The 23,151-nt window shown below is 45.3% G+C and overlaps 1 protein-coding gene across 1 annotated transcript in view; it reads right to left on the bottom strand.

Annotated features, from left to right (window-relative positions):
* LOC8042925 (zinc finger FYVE domain-containing protein 26) overlaps nt 1–23,151 on the bottom strand; it is a 207,899-nt gene that overhangs the window by 136,492 nt on the left and 48,256 nt on the right. The window contains exons 9-12 of the mRNA XM_029966725.4: nt 21,382–21,607; nt 18,732–18,916; nt 13,127–13,409; nt 9,825–10,222 (exon numbers count right to left, since the gene is read on the bottom strand). Of these exons, the coding sequence (XP_029822585.3) occupies nt 9,825–10,222; nt 13,127–13,409; nt 18,732–18,916; nt 21,382–21,607 (1,092 nt within the window). The remainder of the gene's footprint in view (nt 1–9,824; nt 10,223–13,126; nt 13,410–18,731; nt 18,917–21,381; nt 21,608–23,151) is intronic.

Below are 23,151 nucleotides of genomic sequence, written 5' to 3'. Positions count from 1 at the left end.
TATAAGTGTCGCGAACCGTTTCAATTATTTATAATAGTAGTTTTTGTTTAGTGTTTCAGATCAGAAAAGGAATGAATGCAGTTCATCAAGTACGGAAACAAGAAATGACCCGTTGACATACCCGCCACCAAGCGGTGGAAAGGCAGTGCATACTAGAAAGGAATAGTGGGATCAGGCGCCGACACGGAAAGGTCCTGGACGTACGCGGTGGCGCTGCGGTCATATGGACAGAAGGATCCGACCGGCTCCGAGCGTTCCGAAGGCCTTCGGCAAGAAGCTCTGTCTTGCGGTTTGGCCATTTCGCAGTATGACAGCACAAAGTGGCTCCCATTCTGAACTGATCTTTACCCCGTGTTTGCTGTCGTTTGTGGCCAATGAAGTGTCATGCCGAATAACAGTCTAAGCTCGTTATTCGCAACTCCAGCAAAACGGACGCCGCCAAGCGGGAAAACTGGGAACCAGCCGGTCCAGGTCGCTCTGTGCCCCTCCGCGTCTCTGGTGGCTTTCGCGGACACGTGTTGCCGGCGCGGGGGCGAACAATGTAATTTGACGAAGGTCCGAAAATTTCTTAAGTTTGCCTGAGTGTTCATTAGTGTGGTGAAGCCTCAGATAGATTTCTTCCTTCCGTCACGTGTTTGAAAGCCCGTTTACTCCACAACACACGGTCGCGTGCTTTCGATTTCTTGGATGGGCAGGAATCACGGAAAAACGTTTTGATTTCTTGTCTGTCTTGAATCACATTCAAAGTGACAACTACTTGGTAACTGATAAGTGGTTTCGTTATAAGGACGTAGAACAGTGAACTGAGGACGACAGACGAGGTGTTTCACTGGGGGGAACACCAATGTTGCAGTCAAGTGAATGGGAAGGTTCGATAGCTGCTTTTCTCGAGTTTGGTTGTGCTCGATTAGCTTCAAGTTTGAGCCACCCACGCCGGCCGGTGCGTTGGCTATTCATCTTGGCTGCTTTTCGCTGAAAAACCCTCTGGACCACACTGAAAGAGTTGGGCTGATTTCGCAATTACTTGATTCAGGAAAACCTGCTCGCTGCATATGATTAATGAGGGAAATTATCTGCTTTCAAAAGGTGGGGGACGCGTCTCGCAAAGTTAGAAGCTGCCACGGCATTAGGATCTATCGCGCATGCAATATTTATGTTATACCCCCGTCGAAGCCAGCAGCAATATAAGTCTACACTGCTCAGGTTGACCGGCCACAAAAAATACTCACTTTATCCGTTCAGGATTCAAAGTCAAGTTCAATGCAGAGAGGTTCTGAGTGAATCTCCGATGAAGACTCTCCTCAGTTTGTCCGCATTCGTCTCCGTGCTACCGGCTAGAACCAATTGGCTAAGTTTAAGTAGTATCTCTCTGTCTGTCAAATACACCTTTATTCAGCAGGTCACCTGATAGCTAGCCAACTAGGTTCATATTTCAGCCCGAAGAATATTCTAATATCGCTTTACTGGGCCATAGTACGTAATATAATACATAACCCGCTCGTCAAAATGACTTCTCGATTGCTACTAAAACCTGAGTTGAAATACGAGTATCAGGTGCTTAGTGGGGCGCCGGCGGGTTAACATGCTCCTTGGCTCAAGAAGCGCTTGCTTAATTGTCGTAATTTTCCTGCAGCCTGTGTTATTGACCGAGCAGACGACTGGAGCTGTTTCTTAAACGCGGATACGCACAAGAGCTCGATTTCTAGGACAGATAAGCCGCATGGTTGAGGCATGCGAGTTAGCTAAAAATTACTCTCGGTGGAACAATTCTGTAGCCATAGCCGCTTTCCTTAGGTGATCAAAACTAATCAGAGTCTATTACCGCTTCTCCGGAGCCCGTAGTTTCGGTTTTGAACGAAGTCTCCGAAACGAAAGTTTGACATGAAAAGAACAAGAAACATCGGCAAAACAAAACTATGCTCGGCAAGTTTATGTGCACCGGCTACACTTCACCGTCTCAGTTCAAATGCCTATAAAATTGGGCATTCAACAAAAGAAAATCTGTTAAATTGAATGCACCACCCGTTCAGGCGGCCCGGCCGAGCCGAGGCGACCTGGACCCAGCCGCCATGTTTGTTTGGTGGTGGCGCCCCCTATAGGTCGCTGGAGTCGCGAATAACAGACCTTGGTTTTGACCAAGATTTCGGTCTGTTGTAGAAGGAGTATGTTGTACGCAGATATGAAGCTGAGTCAGTGGTGCATAGAGCAAAACCAACCGAACCTCACAAATCGGTATGTTATATCCAAATGTCTGTTGTAACCAGGTCTGTTATAATGAGCTTAGACTGTAGTATTTAATCGTGCAGTAAATGCAATGAGAGCCGCTCTGGCTGCCCGCTGCATACAGCCTATCCAGAACATGCTTTAGTGGCGCCCTCTCGCGCCGTCGACACGGAGTGCAGCAGCCGTGAGTGCTCGATAAGCTCACTAGCTCTCCTCTAGTTCACGGCCACTCTCAAGCAACCAAGGACGTCACGAGGGAGGTTATTTTTTGCTTGTTTTTGTAACTTTAATTTGCCTATAACTTTTAAAATAAAGGGAATATCGAGAAAAGAAAAGTTTCACTAAGCTACTACATTCAGTGCGCTCAGATTCGGTGCAAATTAAAAGCTAGTAAAAAAGCCCTTGCAGGGCCCCTTTAACCCGGAATAACCACACTGAAGCAGTCACAGCACAGGCTTCGCATACTCTTGGGCGCATCGAAAGAAATCTGAAGGTGGCACCCTCTCATCTCCAAAAAAAATAGCATAGTAGACTTGCGTTCGACCAAAGTTCAAGTAGGCAGCAGCAATGCAAAGCCCTCATCAAATTTATCTCATTAATCATCTTGACTTGGTTCAAAATCGTGCAGCCAGATTTATTCTTGATGAATATTACCAAACAACTAGCGTCTCTGCACTGAAACGCCAGCTGGATATTCCAACTTTGAAGTCACGCCGCAAGATATTGTGCTTAAGGGGGGACACTACCCAAAACAGTAAATTTTTGAACCACTTGCCGGATTTAAATTATATTTACACTGCTTGTTTCTGTTGATGTTGAGAACATTTCTGCCAATTTTTGTTAACCTGGGTGAAGTACAAAAAAAAATTGCAAACGTTCAAAGACGAAAGTGGGCGTGTCTGCTTAGGAAAACTATCGTTTTGAAATTACTTATAAATTTGTTCTTTTCATGTGTTACATTGCATTAGGACAGTTCAAAGTAGATAACTATGGAGCTATATTTCTATGTTATACCATCTTTCATGACAAAAAAGCCACGTAAACACAAGTACAGTTTTTTTAGATTTCCATCCTTTGTCCAAACTTTTAGTTCTTGAGCATGAAAAATGACAAAAATAAAAAATACAAGCTCATAGTTATCTTCCCCTTAAAATTTCACCCCAGAAAAACTCATAAAAATGAATCCAAGTTGCGTAATAACAAAAAGATAGTTTTCCTAAAGTGAAATTTATGCCAAAAGGTGGAATGGAGAAAAATGCGTTCAAAGTGCTCCAACCTCTACCTTTTCTTTAGCATCGGAGGACCCAAAATAATTTATAAAAAATTAACTACGCTGTGTAAACTAATGAAACTTTCTGGGAATACTCTCTAGATGTTGGTGGATGTAAATATGACATTTTTCAATATCAACTTTTTTTTGCAGAAATTGTTTTTTCTGGGTAGTGTCCCCCCTTAAACCTATTTCATAAAATTTTATATTATAATCCAATGCTTCGTAACTTACTAATACTTCCTCTTACAAGAACATCGTCATGACCAAACCACTTGTGTCACGTATCTCGGATAACCGGCCGCACAAACTCCTTCAACCAATCTTTTTTTCTGCGGACCATCATAGACTGGAATGGCCTGCCATCTAAAAAAAAAGGTCAAATTTGGGGGTTTTACGTGCCAAACCAACGGCGGGCATCTGGCACGCCCCAGCGGAAGACTGAGGATTAATTTCGACCACCTGGGGATCTTTTGACGTGCAACCGAAAGCTCAATTACACGGAGGCTTACACAATAAGCCTCCGTCAGATTGCGGGCACCTCGGCCGGGATTCAAACCCGCCATATGGGGATCCGTAGGCAGACGCTCTCGCCTCGGAGCCATTGAGGCGGCCAGGCCTGCCATCTGACGTTATAGCCATAGTTGAACTTGTCTTGTCCCGCGATGCTTTGATTACTCTTTTTTTTGCTAGTGTATTTATGTACCAGTTTTCTTTCACACACAACTGTTCTAGCACTGTTGAATTACTTACCAGCAATGTGGCTGTCAGCCACCTGCCTATTCATGCGTTGATCTTCTGCATTCTTCATGCCATTCCCCCACCCCCCCTTATGTAATGCCCCTGATGGGGCCTTTAAAGGGGCACTGACACTCCAAGGGTCGTATTTTTTTTTATTGTCTACAACGATGCAAGTTGTAGTCGTAGACATGCAAAAAAAAACCGAATCGCGAAAAAAAATTTTCTTGCGCGCGCCTTTTTATTTTTGGCACTTTCCTTTGACACTCCTCGTCTCCTCGCTTCCTTTGATTCGTGACGTCAAAAATCATGAAACTGAGAAGCTTTGTAGGCGTCATTTCTATAACATTTAATAACGGCAATCGTAAAACATGTTTTTTAACGCAATTGCGAACTCACTACGGCCCTTCTTTTTGAAATACCAAAAATCGGAGTTCGATGTGATGTCATCTGCCAGATTTGTATCCCCCCTTGGAAAACATGCTGCCTGGGCTGGCGACACTGCTCAAAACCGTTTCTTTTTTCGGTCCGCCGGCGCCCTTATCTGCCGCACCTTTTCTCCTCGCTTTGGGTCACGATGGCAACAGCACGGAGTTATGAAAAAAAGTTGACTCTCAGGACTCCGCAATATTTGACGTCAACGCACCAGCGCGGATCGTGCGGGAACCTCGAATTCGGCATTTGGAAATTGTTTTTTCACTTCACAAATACTGAATTTCCTTTCTATGTTTCGAATTTTGAGGGTAATGTCTCGGCATTGTTTCCGATCGTTTCGGATAATAAAAAAAAATATGATTTTGATGTGTCAGTGCCCCTTTAAAGAGTAACTGCAAAGAAAAAAAAGTTTTTTTAAACAACCTAATTGGGACAAGCATGTCACAAGACCAATGTTCCACGAAAAAAAAGAATTTTTTTAGCAATAATTATGCTACAGGACGTAATTTAGTCCATTTAGTCGTAGTCAGAACCTCTCCACACTTGAAACTCCCGCTCTTTCGACCCTCGCGGAGGAGCAGTACACCCCGCCCCTCATCCTTGGATTTGCTCTTGGGTTGACTTGGCTGCAGAGTTGAACGACACAGTGTCTCGACTTCCGGTAAGATCTGGCAACAATGCACGTTAAACATAGCGCCGGTATTGTTTTGGTTTGAGGGACACGAGAAGCTGCGCGGAGCACATAGCGAAGACGTGACCGGAGAAGCGTCCCTGAGATGTTCCCGCAAGACGGAAAGTATCATTCGTAATCGTCGTGTGTGCTTTGAAAGCGAAGGGAGTCATGGGGTCCACGAGTGCGCAACCACAAGCAGGTTCACGACAGCGCTGCATTGACTTCAGCGATCTCGTTCTGTTTGGTGCAAAACGGCGATGCGACAAACAACTGAAACGTTCGTGGTGTGTGTGGTGTGGTGCTTGGAAGTAGACACCCACACTAACACGGAGCGCAAATTGGTTGTTCTGGGGTTGAGGTTCAACGGGTTCAGTCCCGTTATTGTCAGCTGATCCAGTCAAAGTGGTCCGGGAGGACGCAGCGAGCATTTTTCAAAGTAAATCTTCCTTCGTTCCGTTTCAAAACATAGAAGATTTCCGACGCATACCGTGAGTAAAAAGCTGCGGGCGTTTTCAACAAAATTACGTTGTTTTAATTGAACAATGAACTCCGAATTGTTGTCCTAAATCTGCCGTTTTTATGCTTCGTGTTGTTGGACTGCGTTTGCACAGCGACGGTGTGAATGCGTGTGGCGTGAATAAATTTGGGCAAGATTTCTTACCTGCACACAGATGCATGAACTGAGACCATTTTTTACTTAGTGAACATAGTGCTTTTTTTTTTTTTTTGGGGGGGGGGGGGGGGGGGGGGAGAGAGGCGTTGTGCATTTATTATGGTACCATTACTTGAGAGTTCAGAAATTGGGGAGGGCGAGCAAGCTTTCCGAACTTTGTCTCTTTGCTCTTTGGCACTGCCCCTAGTTTCAAGTTGCAGTTTAAGTAGATATACCTACTAGCAGCCAGCAGGTAAAAGACTGGGAAGTCGGGACGGTGCTCCGTGTTTCGCGCTTTTTGCAAGGTGACTGGGGAAGTGCTTGGTGACTTTTGCAAGGTATGTGGAATATGCAAACGATGTTGTTATGCCCGTCGTTTGCGTCTCTCCAGCAAAACGAATAAGATAATCTACAAAGCCGCAATTACAAGCCAAGATTTACGATAACAGTACAAATTCATTCAAGCGACTTTACGTGAGATGGTTCAGAAGTCGAGAAAAAAAAATCTGTTGGCTGTTGGCTAACGCAGAATTCCGACGTCCGAAGGCTTCTGCGGACAGCTATTACGTAATAACCTGGCTGTGCCAGGTTTTTTACATAACAGCTGTGTCTAGTCACGGACGTTTGGTGCACCCAGTGCGGATATCCACGGCCTCCAGAGCAATATGACGAGAACTTAACTGAACACGTTTGTCGCTACGCGAACACCCGATTGCCTCCAGCCAAATAGCATTCCTTTCGGAGAGACATGGCTGCTGGAAGGCTCGCTGTCGGGATGACTCATCTGACATCTCTGAAAAATGAGCATTTTCACGCGCAAGCGCAAAAAAAAAAAAGAAGCACGCTAAACAAGCAAAGAGGAAAACGAAAGAACCGCGCTATGAAAGCCAAAACCCCGCGGCGCTTCCTATCACTAACACCTGCGACAGCTGCTAAACAAACACTACTTCACTTCAAGAAGTCTCACTCAAGCACCTGGGTCAGCACGAAACACTGATCACTTCAACGTAACGACTAGTCGAGGTAGGCGAGACAGGCAGGAGCAGAGACTTTGGCGGCCATGAAAGAATGGCGAAGCGTTTGTTTGTTATGGTATGAATCCAAATGGAAGTGCCCGTCTTGTAAACCTTTTGTAAAGAATAATAACTCTCATCACATGGGTTATTCTTTAAACGTAAAAATATGCCGCTCAAAAGGAAATTACAACAACCAAGATCTAAGCTGTCAATGAATCTTTTAGCCAATCAGAAGTATAGCAGCCAATAGGTGCTACACGTCAAGGAACACCAACTTTGTGGCGCGTGATTTATAACGGACGAAATAGCCACAAACTAAAATCATTCTCACGCATAAATACAGTCGAACCCGTTTATAACGAACCCGGTTAGAATGAATTATGGTCTATATCGAACACACGAAATTTTAAGATCAATATTCATGAGAAATATACTTTCTATAACGAACCACACATCGGATATATTGAACTGCGAGCGCCCGCTACCACCCCCATGGAGACGCGCGGGCTTCCCTGCAATGCACAGAGTGACAGAGGACAAGAGAAAACCAAGAAAAACACGATGGCCCTTGAGAAGATGAGTCACAAAACCGACTGCGAACGCCCGCAACCGACCCCCGCGGAAGCGCGCTGGCTTCCCTGCCTTGCACGGAGCGACAGAGGACAAGAGAAAACCAAGAAAAACACGATGACCCTTGAGAAGATGAGTCACAACACCGACTGCGAACGCCCGCAACCGGCCCCCGCGGAAGCGCACTGGCCAATGATAGAGCAAGCGTGCAATGACGTTCTGATGACATCATCCTGCAGCCGTACCAGGCCGGACATGGCTCTCTTGTTCCTAGCGTTTTGCCGAGGAGGCTCGTTGTTCTTTGTGTCCTTCCTGTTCCCGCAAGAGATGGCGACCAAGGTGCGTTCATCGTTACCATTCTCTACCAAGGTGGAAATAATCCGGCGCGTTGAACGCGGCGAGAAGAAGTCAGAAGTCGCCGCATCCTTCAACAAGATCGCCAGAAGCACGCTGAGTATGACTGCTCGACTGCTCGCGAGAGTCGAGCAGTCGACAATGAAAGCGTCAAGAAGTGGATCGCCGAAAACTGGCCAGCAATTACGGAGCAGTACAGGCCCTGCGATATTTATAATACCGACGAAACCGCACTGTTTTGGCAGCTCCTACCCAGTCGGACCTTGGCACGACAAGGCGAGAAGTGCCATGGTGGCAAGCTGAACAAAGCTAGAATTACGGTGCTCCTCACCACGAATATGGACGGGAGCTCCAAGCTTACGCCACTGATCATCGGCAAGAGCAAGGCCCCTATGTGCCTACGGGGGTGTCGGTCTCTTCCAGTAAAATACACTTCAAATGGAAAGGCCTGGATGACAAGGGTGTTGTTCGAGGACTGGCTGCGCGACTGGAATGAGAAGTTGTCCGAGAGTGTCCGCAAGATTTGCCTCTCGCTCGACAATTGCTCCGCGCATCGCTGTGGTGCCACGCTAAAAAACATTCAGCTTCGTTTCCTGCCCCCTAATGCGGCATCGGTGCTGCAGCCGCTAGATCAAGGCATCATCCGTGCCTTCAAGCAAGGTTACAGGAAGCGTGTAGTGGAGCAGCTGCTCACCAAGCTGCGTGTGGGAAAAGAACTGAAGATTGATTTGTTGGGTGCTATTGAAATGCTTAGCCGAGCTTGGAGCGACATCGCGCCTAACACAATTAAGAATTGTTTTCGCCACGCGGGACTGTACATGGATAACGACAGAGCAAGTACCGAAGAGGCAATCGAGGTTACGGATGACGACTTAAACGAGATGTGGAGAGACCTCGGCCGTCTTCCCGACGCCGTCCCGGATGGCGTGGAGCTGGAAGATTTTCTCGGAGTGGATGATGATGTCGCAGTGACCAGCAGTCCTTCAGACAACGAAATTGTCGCCGAGGTCGTGGCGGCTTCAGCAAACGACGACGACGACGAGGAGGCAGAGGACCCAGAGGCACCTTGCCAGACGCTTCACGAGGCGCTTGCAGCAACGGAAGTGCTCCGTCGCTACTGTTCCCAGATTCAGGGAAGTGGACTAAGCCTGGTAAACCAGCTATCTCGCGTCGAGGACGAAATTTTGAAGGACGCAGTAAAAGCGAAGACGCAGGCAAAAATTACCAGCTTCTGTCGGTAATATCAAAAGAACAGGTAATAAAGACTTCTCTCTGTCGTAAGTGCCACGACTTTTTTTTCCTTCTCAATTTTACGGAATTATCGTGTTCATTTATTGTCTGTTACCTAGAAATTTTTGGGCTTTCTTAGATGATTAGTTTCAATATTGAAATTTATTGATAGAAATATGAATACATATGTTCCATCATGAAAGCTGCCTCGCGATAACACGGCTCTGAGCGCCGGCGTGAGGCTCGCTACGCTTGGCAGCCTTCGCTGCTATTCCGCGCGGTTTCCTTTCATCTCTCTCGCTTTTGCTGTCCTCATGAAATAGCGATATTTGCTATAACTAACTACTTGATATATCAAACTAAAATGCGTGTCCGATGGAGTTCGTTATAAACGAGTTCGACTGTATTGCTGTAAAAAATTTTTTTCGTCGTGGAAAATTTGTTTTTTGACATGCTTGTCCAAATTAGGCTGTTTAAAAAAATTTTTTTTTCTTTGCAGTTACCTTTTAAGGGTACAATATAAATGAATGAATAAAAAGGTGCCCAACATGTTTGACCAGTCTTACCCCATTCACCGTAGCATAGCAAACCCTTTGTTTCGCAGAAAAACTTTAAAAACCTCTCCCAAGCCCACAAACACTGCTCTTTAGAGGTCAGCAATACCTTGCGATAGACTGCCTCGATCGTGCGCCAGGCAGCTCGTTGTTGTTGCAGCGTCTCCGCATCCAACACGTCCGCATAGTTTCCCAACAGTGCCATGAGCGAAGCCTCCGCGTCTCCACCGCAGGAGCCGACGGCACCGACTCCGCCGCCGTCGATCGCCTCTTGCACAAACTGACGGAGCGCTTCGAGCGTCGTGGTCAGCTTCCGGACTTGTCCGCACAGGTTGCCGGTGGCGTAGGACTCCCGCTTGCTCACGGCCAGCGCCAGAAGGCGCTCCGAGACGTCCCGGGGAACGCCCACAGTCAGGGCCAGGTCGGCAATGGCGGCCACGTGGGGACCCCCGCTGCCGTACTCCTCTGCAAAGTTCCGCTCCGCCAGGGTGCCCACCATTCCGCTTCCTGCGCCACCAACCAGTTGTGAGCAAGGTGTCTCTGCCAAAAGTGTATTTCTTTATTTACTTATTTACAAAAGTAACCTCCAGCAGCACGGAAGCATTATAGCAGGTAGAGCCAAGTACTAAGAACCGCGTTTGACACAATTGTAATGCACTTTTTTTCGCTAAAATCGGCACCCTAAAGTAGATGTGCGTTACAATCGAAACCAAAAACCGAAACTCAAAAAAGAAAAATGCAATGCTCGGTATAAGGTCGCTAGCCCCATCGCCATCGTGACCGTTTGTTTATGTTCACCATCTTAGTGTCCGTATCACGCGCATTCTCGTTAGTCTACAGACTAGTGTCCGTCATCTTAAAGAAAGGCGTCGTCATGTTTGTTGGTGTCTTCAGGATGTCACCACACATGAGGCACGTCGAGGAAGCAGCGCAGGAGCAGTCGAATCACTTCCACACTCCGCTGTGCTTTCTCTTCGAAGTTCTATCTCGCTTCAACTACTCCTACTTTGCTCATACAGAGCTGCAACCAGTTTTGAAATGTCTCCACGACACGCTTTATGAAAGCGTGCACAATCGGTCTCACACGAAAGCAGTCTCTAATGGAGGCAACAGCAATGTACGAATAGAGAGAAACTGCTACTGCCGACGATGATCATTGCCTAGGAGAGGAGGGTACGTATTGCCCTCTTGGGGCCGGTATGGCAGGCGCGCCGGCACGTTGTGGGACGCCTGCAATAGAATGTTGCTGCACGACACCGTAACCACTATTCAGAAATTATTCGGAAACTATTTGAAACTTATGAAAATTATTATTCAAATCGATTAGCAAATCGAACAGGAGAATATTCGTCATTCAAAAATCGCGAACATTTACATACCCCTAGTACACAGCACATTACAACCATTTCATCACTGTACCATTTCCATTCCTAATTGTTTTCATTAACAACGTTCGTGTAAAGCTGCCGCCTTTCATAGCGTTTGGTTGAATGAACATGTGTGTAATTTTTTAGTTGTGGTTTCGCCTTTTGACGCCAGATGAGTTTTCTGGAGCCAACTTCCTCTGTATGCGTTTCCAAGCCAACACTGCTCTTGAATGGCGAACCCACATGATTCAACTTTGCGCTCTTTGACGGACGTTAAAATCCTAAAGGTATTAATGAATACAGAATCTGATGAGAGAGGAACTGAGTGCACTTGGGATACTGATGAAAGTGATGTGAGGTGCCAATTTGCATGGTACAGTGTTTCAAGGAATACCACACAAAGTAAGCTTTCTAGACTGAAGAAGTTCAGAAGTTAAAGGACTCTTCAAATGTAAAGCAACATGATCGGGTAAATAAATGTACAGTGCTCCCCAAACTTAACGTCGCCACTGGGTTCCCAAACATTGAGCTCATGTCGGCTACTTATGGTTAAATTTGTCACCAAAATTTTTGAAATGCCTTCTCAGGATGGGATAGAAACTGGGAACCCAAACATCCTTCAGGTAGTTCAATCAGCTGCCACAGGGACTGTCAAAAACGGCAAATGCCGTGGCGGCGTTAAGTTTGAGGCGCACTGTACATATGGAAGCATGCAACCATGTTTTTGCATAAAAAAAAATGTTTTTCTGCGCTCCGAAAAAAGCTTGGCACAGGGGTTAAGAAAGGCCGTGATTGTCCTTTAGTGTTGTAATGAGCTTCAATATGATAATTTTCTCACGCCGTTCGTTCATTGATACAAATACAGTCAAATCTTGTTAATTCAAACTTGAGGGGGACCGAAAATTTGTTTGAATAAAACAAAGTTTGAATTAAACAAAGTTTGAATTAAACAAAGTTTGAATTACCGGGAGTTTCCTCCCATAGAGACGCATAGGATGGGACCTGCATGTTAGTTTGAATTATCCACAAGTTTGAATTAAGAGAGTTTGAATTAATGAGAGTCGACTGTGTTTTTATAACACCCACTCCCTTCCGTCATGTCCCAAGCCATAAAAGCAATAAAATTAATTTGAAAAAAAAAAAGAAGCCGAATTACAGCACAGTTTTTGAGGAGGACGAGGGAAGTATACTGAGGGGAGGGTATACCCCTCCTCCCTTCTCAGCTCCTCATCCTCCCTGCTACTCCTCCTCCCCTCCTCCCTCCTCCACCATTCTTCTCTTCCTTCCCCTCCTCCTCCCCTCATCCCTCAAGCTCCTCCTCTCCTCCACCTCCCTCCCCTTCCTCCTCAGAACGTTTCCCATAATGCACCACGCAGTTACTTCAGCGGTGACACCAACACCACTCAAGCCGGAAACAAGCGCCTAAGAGCTGCGCTCTAAAATTGCAAGGCACTGGATACTTGAAACGTTCTTGAATAACAAATGTTTAGCAATACTTGCCGCCCACGTTCACAGCATTCTTCATCAGATCATTTAACACGTGGCATGTGTACACTTTATAGTTGTTCCTAAAATGGAACCGCTAATTGGGCAGATAAACGTGGTGATCTTCCAGAGCCCCAGTCGAGCTCCTCTTCCTCGCAGGTGGTCGAGCTTGCTGGTCACATGACCTCTCCGTTAACCAATCAGTGCCGAGCACCTCCCCTCCCACCCGATAACGATGAGAATCAGCAACGCTTTTATTTACCATACACTTTTACCTGGCCTTTAAGAAATGCCCAGCACATAGCCAAAGAATTCTCCGTCTTTAAAACGTGGGTGTCAAGTTGCTATCTACCGGACACAGAGTGGATGCCCCGCAGGACTTTCCCGCCAAAGGGCACCTCAACTCACCACGATGACCGACGCTCACTTAATAATCTAGATTTCACCCTGGAGCAAATGCAATGCAATGGCCTCTTCCCCTCCTCTGAAAAGCCATCAGAGTCGGGCCTCGCGGCCACGCTTTTATCCGGGCTTTAGGAAATATGCAAAACAGTAATACCTCCTTCGGGCGAGTGTCGGAGCAGGTGTTCCGCTTCGGGCGTTCCGGGCACTCCGCTCGAGCAGAGCAGACGATCCACGAGCGCAGTGGCCATGGTGAGATGAAGGCCTTCGCCCGCAGCCTGGCTCACGAGCGTGGTGAGGCCGTCCGCCGTCTTCTCGTCCGTCGCCTGTGTCGTGGCTCTAGCGGGCACCGAGAGAGCAGCCAGGCGCTGGGTGACGTCCTCCAGGCGCTGGCTGAAGTGAAGTTCCTGGTCGTCGTGGCTGCCCTGCAGCTTCATCATCTGCCAAATGGGACGGCGTGAACGTCAGCTCAATCGCCTTAAACGGGTAGTGTGACAATTTTAATGGTAAAAGAAAATGCAGTTTCTATTTTTTATCTTTTATCTAGGCAGAAGTGACAAAAAACGCCCCACCTTGCCCCCAAAAACTGGCATTCCAGTACATAATCACAAAGGAAAAAACAAATTATTTGCCAATTTGTAGCCGTGTAGAGCGATTACGGAAACTTGGGTGAAACATCTAAGGGCCACAAGGAGGTTAACAGAACCTGTCCCTCTTTGCTGCTACACTCGCTGTTATCCACATGGCGAACTGTCTTGTGTGTCAATCGCTCCTTACGACCCTCGGCGATTACTTGAAAAGTCTACAATCATGGAGGAAGTGGCTGGGCTCCTTACGACCCTCGGCGATTACTTGAAAAGTCTACAATCATGGAGGAAGTGGCTGGGGAATTTCAAGAGAACGGGAAACCAGGTGATCCCCCAGAGCAGCGGTTCTCAAATGGGGGTCTGTAGACCCAAAAGGGTCCGCGAAAGCGTTCTAAGGATCCACAAAGCCCTGCCTTATCAGTCAAGCCCAACAAAAAAAAGTCTTTTTTTTTTCTTTTTTTTTAGACTGAGAAGGAACACTTGAAAATTTTTAGGGCGAGTTTTCTCGTGTGTATGTGAGTGAGGGAAGTCTACTTCACACTAGTCCCTTGTTACATCTATTTATAAAATCATTATTTGTCCGTCTGTGCGAGAATATTTCAGACAGCCTTACAAAAAGTCTCAGAGGACATGGCTAAAGGCACTTGAAGTGCCTGACAAGGCCACGCCACTCTTTTTGGCAACAGCGGTAGGAAAACAAGAGACATGAGAGTGACATGCTTTCACTTCTATACAGTAAAAACAAATACAAAAGAAAACAAGTAAGAAACAGCCAGTGGTGTGCAGACAGACGTGGGCTAGTTATCTATACTATTACATTTTGCTTCAACAGATTTTAAAAAATTACATTTTTGTTTTTTTGTACTATCGCATGCATTTATTATTCGAGTTTAGGACATATTTTCGTTGTTTTATTCATCTGTAAAAAAAATCTCTTTCACACTTTTCTTATAATTAAAGGGTGACTGGCACCATTTAGAAAGTCTAAAATAATTGGGAGTTGCTTCAAAAAATCTGGAATCTCAAAACTTAGCTTCCGATCTCCATAATTTGTCCGTGAACGAGATTTCATTATTAGATTTTGTCTTAAATTGTACGGGCCAATTTTTACGGGGTACTTCGCATGGAACAACAATTTGTGATTATGAAATTTCTGCCAAATCTTCAGGGACAGTTTATATTTGTGTAGATCTCTTAAAGGGACACTGACAGGGTATTTATGCTCGCCGAGGTTTTTAGTTGTACGTGACATATGAGAGCTCAACTACCCAGAACAGAATTTGCGGCTCGAAATTCGGTTTCTTTCCGCCCGAAAACCGCCGATCAAGAACTGGCCGGTTCGAGTCTCGCTCACTCTCTTTTTCGCGGTCACGGGCCGTTTTCTAAGGTATCGATGCGACCACCAAATTTAATCAAAGTCGTGGGTCACTGAAGGCACACACTCAATATTAAAAATAGAAAAAAATATGAAACCCATTTTTTGTGGCTTCTAAAAAGCTGTAAATACGTTGATTGAAAAAAAAAGTTCTACAGACAACCGGAAGCATTCTGTGCGTTTGTCGTTTAACGTATCGTGGGACTCGCGGGGACGGCGATGGCAGCGGACGACGGGCGTGGGACCTCTATTTCAGAACTGTCGTTCGCGGTACCGGCGAATTATGTCTACCGTTAAAAGAGAAATTTGGGACTGATCAAAAGAATTGGTATTCATCCCGTACGACACGCCCGGCCACCAAGCCGATTTGTACGAAGACGTCGCCGAGCCGTCGCTCCCTTCTCATGGCTGAAGACATCGCTCGCACAAACGTCAAGCACGACGTGTCTACTTCGAGTTGAATATGCACGCGTAGGATTTCTTTGCTAGGTGCGAATGTCCCTAAAGCGTGGTGCTTCCCGACTTCAAGCCGGGAGTGCTTTTGCTAGAGAAAAATCGACAGCAAACTTTCCCACTTACAGTTTACCGGCTGAATTATTACTAAGGAAAGAGATCCACTACAAAAGAGATACGCCAGTAGCTCAGTGGGAAAGACGTCCGGTTCACACGCGGTAGGACCGGGTTCAATCCCTCGTGAAACTTTTTTTTTTTTTTTTTCAAACATTTTTCGATGTTTACATATCTTTTTATTTTTTTTTACAATCATCACTGAAGAAACAAACAAAAAAATAACAAACAAATGTTGTGGATGATACTTCGCTGAATTAAATGATATAGGATTTCCGTTTTGACACCTGCGAACTCAATGTAATCACTTTCCACAAAATGCAAGGAGCATATAAATCAGGTAGCGTCCGCTTTCCGAGGTGCCCGTATATGTTCTACAGGAATTGCAGCCAGCCATTGGTCCCGATCCTGTTGATCTTTCGGAAACTCTGTCGCACAATGCCCCCTTTTTTTCGGATGCAGGAAATGTAAGCCAACTCTTCACGCAATATCTTGGGTGTATTCTTTTCGGAGCCGATCATGAAAATTCACCACGGGCACTCACTACTCATCTCCAACTCCTCAATGTACAAAACAACTCATCTTGGAGTACAGAACAACGAGCGGAACAAACATAACTGCAAAAGAATCGCACGGCGAGCAGCTCCCGCACGCCGCATCGCACACCGCATCGCACGCCGCATGTCGTGTCGTCTGCTACCGGAACAAAAAAAAAGAAAATTGCACGGTTGGGTGTAGCCACGTGACTTCCGCCACTCACTCTCTTCTCTCCACTTCTCCGATCTCCGTCGGGTATCGGTTTCGGTTTCGAGAAGTTGCGTCTTTTGGCTTTATTAAAAAAATACGCTACTCTGTTGCAAAATATTAATTGGGTAGTCCTCCGACACCATAACGAAGCGCCTGGCAAAAAATAATAAAAAAATTTTGGGGGGTGTCAGTGTCCCTTTAAGCTTAATATCTGGTACGCTCTTAAGTATGGAGTGGCATTCCTAAAAAATTATATGTTTCGAATTGCTCGTAATGCTCGCTTAAGATATACCTTTTCCTTTCCCTCACCACGAATGGGGTCCTCCATCATCATTGCCGATCCACAGGGGTTCGCAAAACATCAATGGTTGAGAACCACTGGCCCGGAGTATGTCACTCAAAAGAAGACGTGGGAGTTGAGAGGCAAGAGGCAGTTTGCTCTTCCATTTCTTAATTTCTAAATACAGAGTGATTTAAACTAGATGACATAGTGATGTGATGAATGGAAAATGTATCTTAATGTATCCAAATGTGTCCATGCTCAATTGGCTACAAAACGTGAAATTGTCTCTGCAGTTTTTAAACTAAACAATCATCTTTTGGAACTTAGTACTGAGGCAATATATCTCGGGGTTTGCCTAACCGCCGATTTAAGATGAAATAATCGTGCAAAGCAATTAAGCTCTAAGGCCAGCGGCATGCTGCATTTTTTGCATCGCATTTTCAGAAAAACTTTAGCTCACTCGAAAGAAACCCTCTACATTTATTATGTCCTCCCAATTCTGGGAGGACATAATAATTGTAATATTTGGGACCCGCATACGCAAATAAGTATAAACGAAATCGAAAGAATTCAGAATCAGGCTGCGAAATATGTGCTAAATAACTATAATTTTCCCGATAGTATCTCGCAATGAAAGCTCCAGGTCGGATGGAAACCTTTACAACGAATACGAAACTGGCTCCGTCTCAAGTTTATGCATAATCTATATTATAGTAGCATCGGGGTAGATAAACCAAGATACCTATTGGCACCTCCTTCTGTTTCTCTTCAAGCTAGCAATAAAAAAAAAAAAAAAAAGATTCGAGACTTTTTACACATATTGACGTTCCGAAATCTTCATTTTTCCCCCAAACAATTAGTGACTGGAACATGCTGCCCTACTCACTAGTAGAGCTTCCTAGCATTCAATCCTTTTTTGATGAAATCATGTTATTGTACTTCCATCGTAAACCGGAGACACGGAAAAATAAAAAAATGGACAAAACAACAACAAGTCTCAAACAGAGCTTCTAGTTTATTTGAACACCTCCGCTCTTATATATACACCACAACCCTCCTCTCCAAAGGTCGACACACCTCCTCTCCACTCCATCAACGACATCTCAAACTGAACCAATGACACAAGCTACCTCCCTTCCTTTCATAACAACCAAAAACTGACACAGACGACCTCCTTTCCAATTTATGAAACAGGCACTCCAACTACAACCCTGCTAACAATGAAAACACCCCCCCCCCCCCCCCCCCCACTCTAATGCCCTTCGGGCGATGTAGGTACCAAATAAATAAATAAATAAACACCATTTTTAGTTCTTCGTTTCATAGATGACACATTAATTTCCATAATTAATTGGTCGAACTCCGAAAATTGTTGCACTGCACCTTCAATTAGCCGGAACTGAAAGGAAATTGAACTTTTGGGGTTGCGTAACTTTTCAGTCGGCTGGACCCTCCCATCAGGGTTCTTTCGCAAAAAGACATTGTACCATTTCAGTCTCATATTAATTGTATTAAAAATTACTTCTTCCCACGTACGGTCGAGCTGGAGAATAACGTCCATAGGTCTACACGTACGCTCGTATACAATAACTTTATGTCACCAATCATGCGTCTTTGTTTTAATATATGGTTGTTTTAAACTACTTTCTAGGGTGCTTAGTTTTTTGTTGTTTATTCTGTTCACCATTGCTGATAGCTGTTCCCTCCCCACGGCTGGGATGACCTGAAATGATCTATATGCAGAAAAATAAATAGATAACATAGAGTTGACAGGAAAATACTTCCGCTATGGGGAGGGTGCAACGCCTAAAAAGAGTGCGCTATCTCCGCCTTGGCAGCATCACCAATGGCGGTGTGAACATGGCACGATGAAATGGCACAGACAGGCCTGCTTGGTGTCTAGTACAATCATTCGCCACAGCGCAGCGTCTTGGCGCGGCCAAATCCGAAAGTCGAATCAAATTATTCCGAAGTCGTCTCGTCTCGTTTGAATCGTTATTCGATTCAAATTTGAAACTTGAATATTCACACCCTACATTTTTGTGTTCTAAGTGTGGACTTATAGCATGTCGTTTGGCAATTGTATCGAGACGTGGCTAGATCGATGGGAGATGCAAAGCTTTTCCTTAAAACTCTCCATTATAAGTGTCCTCCTATGCAAAGCTCTCAACCGCAATATCTGCAGGATCGACGGTGCACTCACCTGAACAACCTGTCCTGCACTGCGGTAGTTGCTGTGCCAAAGACAGTAGCGCAGGAGTGCTTCGGGCCCAGCCAACATCTTCTCAATGATGCTGCGCTGGCTGCTATCCAACGTCATGGACGAACAACGCCGCCTCCGCTTGCTCTTTCGCGACAGCTTCCGCAGTGGGGCGACGGGAAGTTCGTCTGCAATGAACATGGAATGTTCCTAGTAGGTTGGAATCTGCAGCATCTATCAGAGACCCCGGTCTTGACTCACTCATTTCCCAATCGGAATCTGTTCAAAATCATGAATCCCGCTTTATTTTTTCTAGTTACCATTGTACAGTCGAACCCGGATATATTGAAATCAAAGGGGATCGTAAAATAGTTCGATATACCCATAATTTGATATACAAAAATATGTTCACTTAAGCTTCAGTTGAAATTTTTGAGGGTCTCTGCAAATACCGAAGGACGCAACGAACGGGACCTTACCAAATAGAGCCTCTAAGAGCCGCTAAATACAGAAGAGCTTAGTTGGTGAAGATCACAAACACCACAGCGTTTACGCAACAATGTTTGTGACTTCCACACAGCGCCGGCAACAAAACATGAAAATAACTTTAAAAAAATGAAAGAACCAAAGAAAAAACCACATAAAAAAAAAAAATCTCTCCATTTATGGAATGAAGTTAAGCAAGCAACAAAAAAGAAACCTCACTAAATTCAGGCAGCAAAAAAAGAAAGGCAAAAGAAGAAGAAACGGGCAAAGCAAAAATGGCGAAAGAAAAGGTAAACAAAGGCATTCAAAATGTGATTGCTCAACCATTGTCGACGCACTCGACTTGACTAAGACTTTTTTTTATTTGCTTCTTTTTTATTTTGGGGCTAAGGACGCTGTCGCTGCGCAATGTTCGGGGAAACAGCACACGCTACCGTTCCAACAGGAGGCATTCCCTGCTCTTTTTTTTTCTCTACGGTTGCTTTTTTTTCTTTCTTACAACTGCTTTACTGCTCTTTCGCTGCATATCCCCGTGTGCACATGCTGGCTTGGTAGTCTGCCAGCCCCGCAACGCGAGCTATGCTTGCCGCCGGCGCAATCCAACCGCGGGAGAAGTGACCAGCGGCCGTTTCAGTTCACTATATCAAGTGTTCCCGCTGTGGGAGTTCGATACAGAAAAACAATGCTCCTATACCATTCTATGTTATTTTCAAAGGGGTGTTTAGACTGTTCGATATAAACAATAATTCGAAATACCCGGGTGTGATATAACCGGGCTCGACTGTGCCGACAGTCGCAATGCAAACAAGCTTATTGTTACCAATTCTTTCCCGTCATTGAAAAGTCTTTCACGTATGTTTCTTTATCATTTATCGTTACAACTCCATCTCGCAAACAAATGTTACTAACACAACTTTCTTAAAGTGGAACCCTGCCGATTGCTCAAGCTACCTAATCCAAAGGCATAATCTAAATGCGGATGGCTTCCTGATTCCGAAATGCTATCTCGTTCTTCCAGGTTTACTCTAGTTAATTAAAAAAGTGATATATTGTTTGCTGCCAAAACCGAAACAACATACTCCCTAGTCTTTCCACAGTTTTCCCCGCCACCCAAGCATGACGTCACCTGTGGGCAGCGAGGCGCACGGCCGGCAATCGGGTACGCTTATGTCCGCCTTTCTCGCGTCTAACAGTGAGAAAACCTGGGCGTTCGTGCTATTTGAAGTTTCAATATTTGCACAAAGTATGACCTTGGCCTATGTGCTAAACTATAAAAACTAGAAAATAAAAAAAAAAAAACAGAGCAATTGGAATTTTGATTAAACCGCTTTTGGAACTTAGTACGCTCTGCGGCTCGCTGATTTCATGATATCGCTAGTAAATCCATTCTCTTTTTATTAGAAGATGTCTGGCGAGGAAAGGTCAAAGAGTCACGCAATACATTTTTTGACAAATTGCCAAAGCACCACAGAAAATGCTCGGAATGTAGGTACAGATGCCCCACACGCTCGTATAACCTGAAGGAATGTGCCATTTGTTTTAGATTTTCTTTAGAAAAGTTACTGTTACAGGCACCAGCACATGTGACTACTCTTGTGGCATGAATATGCTCCTTGGTGCTTAAGTAAGTTAGCAAAAAATCTATAGACCATTTCTGAAAAGCGCTTCTGGTTAAAGCCATTTTCAGCGTTCATACATGTGGCGCGTACATTGCTCGCCTTCCAAAGCGACAAACATGTGCGTGCTGGGCTGGGACCCAACACATGTAGACTGTGATTCTCGTAAAATATGAAATGTATAGAATGGGATGAACTGCATTCGTATAGTTCAAATGGCAGGTTACTGGTCATGAAGATCGTGTTAAAATGACAATCGAAAGAACTCTGCAACCACCAAGCCAAACATCAAGGTGCAAAGGATTGCGTATTAAATACACGAGCCACTCATCGATGCATAACTGTGAGGCAAACACTTCCTAGTGCGTGCATCACTCTTTACAAGGTCTATAGGCATTTGTAATGCTTTATCGCATCAATGCCAAAATCGGACAGGGGTCTTGGCAAATAGAGGTCTCTCAATATCGAAAAGTTAAGGAACCTCTAGTCCCCCACATCCCAACAACAAAGATGCAGAAAGGCGCCAACAAAGATGGCCGAATCCCAAATACCTCGAGAGCTTTCGCTGTTGCCTGTCCAAGAGGACGAGCCTGGTGGTGGACCCATACTTTCGTCCTGGGGGCCGGCATCCAACGTGGAGGTTGAGGTGATGAGCTCGTAGCGCCACTGAGCGTCCACAATGTGCTTGCGAAGCTGGTCCAACCGAAAAGCAAACTCGTCCCAGCTCACAGATGTTTGGACTGGCCAAGTGGGCATTGTCGGGGCCTCCTTGGTTGACTGCACAGAACATAGACCAGATTGGGACCACTTTAATGACAGACAAAGAGAACACAATCAGAAAGTAAACAGATTTCAGGATGGCCGTTCTTCGTGTCACTATCACGACTGCAAATGTGAACCTTTATTTGGCTCGTGTACCGTTCTCGCCAAACACGAAGACAAGGCGGTTAGAGAGATAATTGAGGCTGAACACATCAAAAGTTCCGGCACGGGGTGTTTTAGTGTGGCCTCAATTGACCAGGCAAAAAATTGTAGAGCCCTTCCACTTCACGTGAAGATGGAGGACCAGCGAAGCTGTTATTTTTACGACGTCTAGGACCATGCCTAGAGGATGACGTCTAGGACGACCTCAAAAACGACTTCTAGGATGATCTTGAGGAAGACGCCTAGAGGACGACGTCTAGGACAACATCAAGGACTTCTAGGACGACCTCAAAGACGACGTCTAGGACTAAATCAGGGACGACTTCTATAACGACCTCGAGGACGACGTCTAGGAAGACCTCAAAGACGACCTCTAGGACTACCTCGAGGGCGACGCCTGAAGGTCGACATCAAGGACGACCTCAAGGACGACTTCTGGGACGACCTCAAGGACAATGCAAAGAGATTATTACAAGGGATCAGGACCTCACTATCTATGAATACCAAGGAAGGCTGATTCACATTGGTTGCCCCCTCTTTTTATTTTTATTTATTCATACTTGCCACGATCAATGGGGAGTATTCTGTCAACATCCGCGAACGCATTTTTCCTCAGATCCTAGCGCATAACAGCTTTGCTGTAAAATGAGGTAGCATATTTGCAATTGGTGACATGAAGTTGAGTGGTTAAGGGTTTTTGCGGCTGCACAGTGTGTATACACAATGGTCTCAGATTATACAGTTAGCGCTCTGTGTTGTCTGTTTTCCACTGTCCTTGTCCTAAATTGCGTCCTGTTTTCAAATGCACAATACCAACCCGCCCAACAGTCAGCACTTAGACATATTTTGCTTATGAAACTGGAACATGCAAAAAAATATGGCTTCCAGAGCAAGCAGACAGAGTAAAATGTTGAGCCTTGGTTCAAATGGCCATTCCAAAAACATGAACATACTCAAAATATGGCTTAAGGAGGGATAACATAAATACTTTGGCCACAAGTGTAATGCGGCCACTACAAGTGCCTCCGCCGTCAAAAGCGCGTCCTCTGCTCCATGATATAACGACATTGACAATGTCTGCCGGTTCTAGATGCAAAGCTTGGACAGACGTTGTTGGATCAAGTCGACAGACATTGTTGCGAGGCAGCAAAAGTATATGCACCACTTCGCACATTACGAAAAAGAGGGATTAAGAGATTTCCAATGCGTGTCGTCAAGGGTTGACAGCAGGGCATGACTAACTTTGTCCCATGATGCCTTCATGCGCAACAATGGTAGGACAAGGCAATCACTGCTTACCTTAATTACCACACCACTGATTGCAAACTATGAAACATGGCATTAACAACACTTTCACAAATGATTAAATATTGTTTTGAATGCACACTGCAGTAGGC

The sequence above is a fragment of the Ixodes scapularis genome, unplaced genomic scaffold (assembly GCF_016920785.2).
Source record: "Ixodes scapularis isolate PalLabHiFi unplaced genomic scaffold, ASM1692078v2 PGA_scaffold10__122_contigs__length_95168666, whole genome shotgun sequence".
NCBI classification, from domain to species: Eukaryota; Metazoa; Arthropoda; class Arachnida; order Ixodida; family Ixodidae; genus Ixodes; species Ixodes scapularis.
Note: the sequence above shows the minus strand (reverse complement) of the source record. Positions and strands in the feature narration are given on the sequence as shown.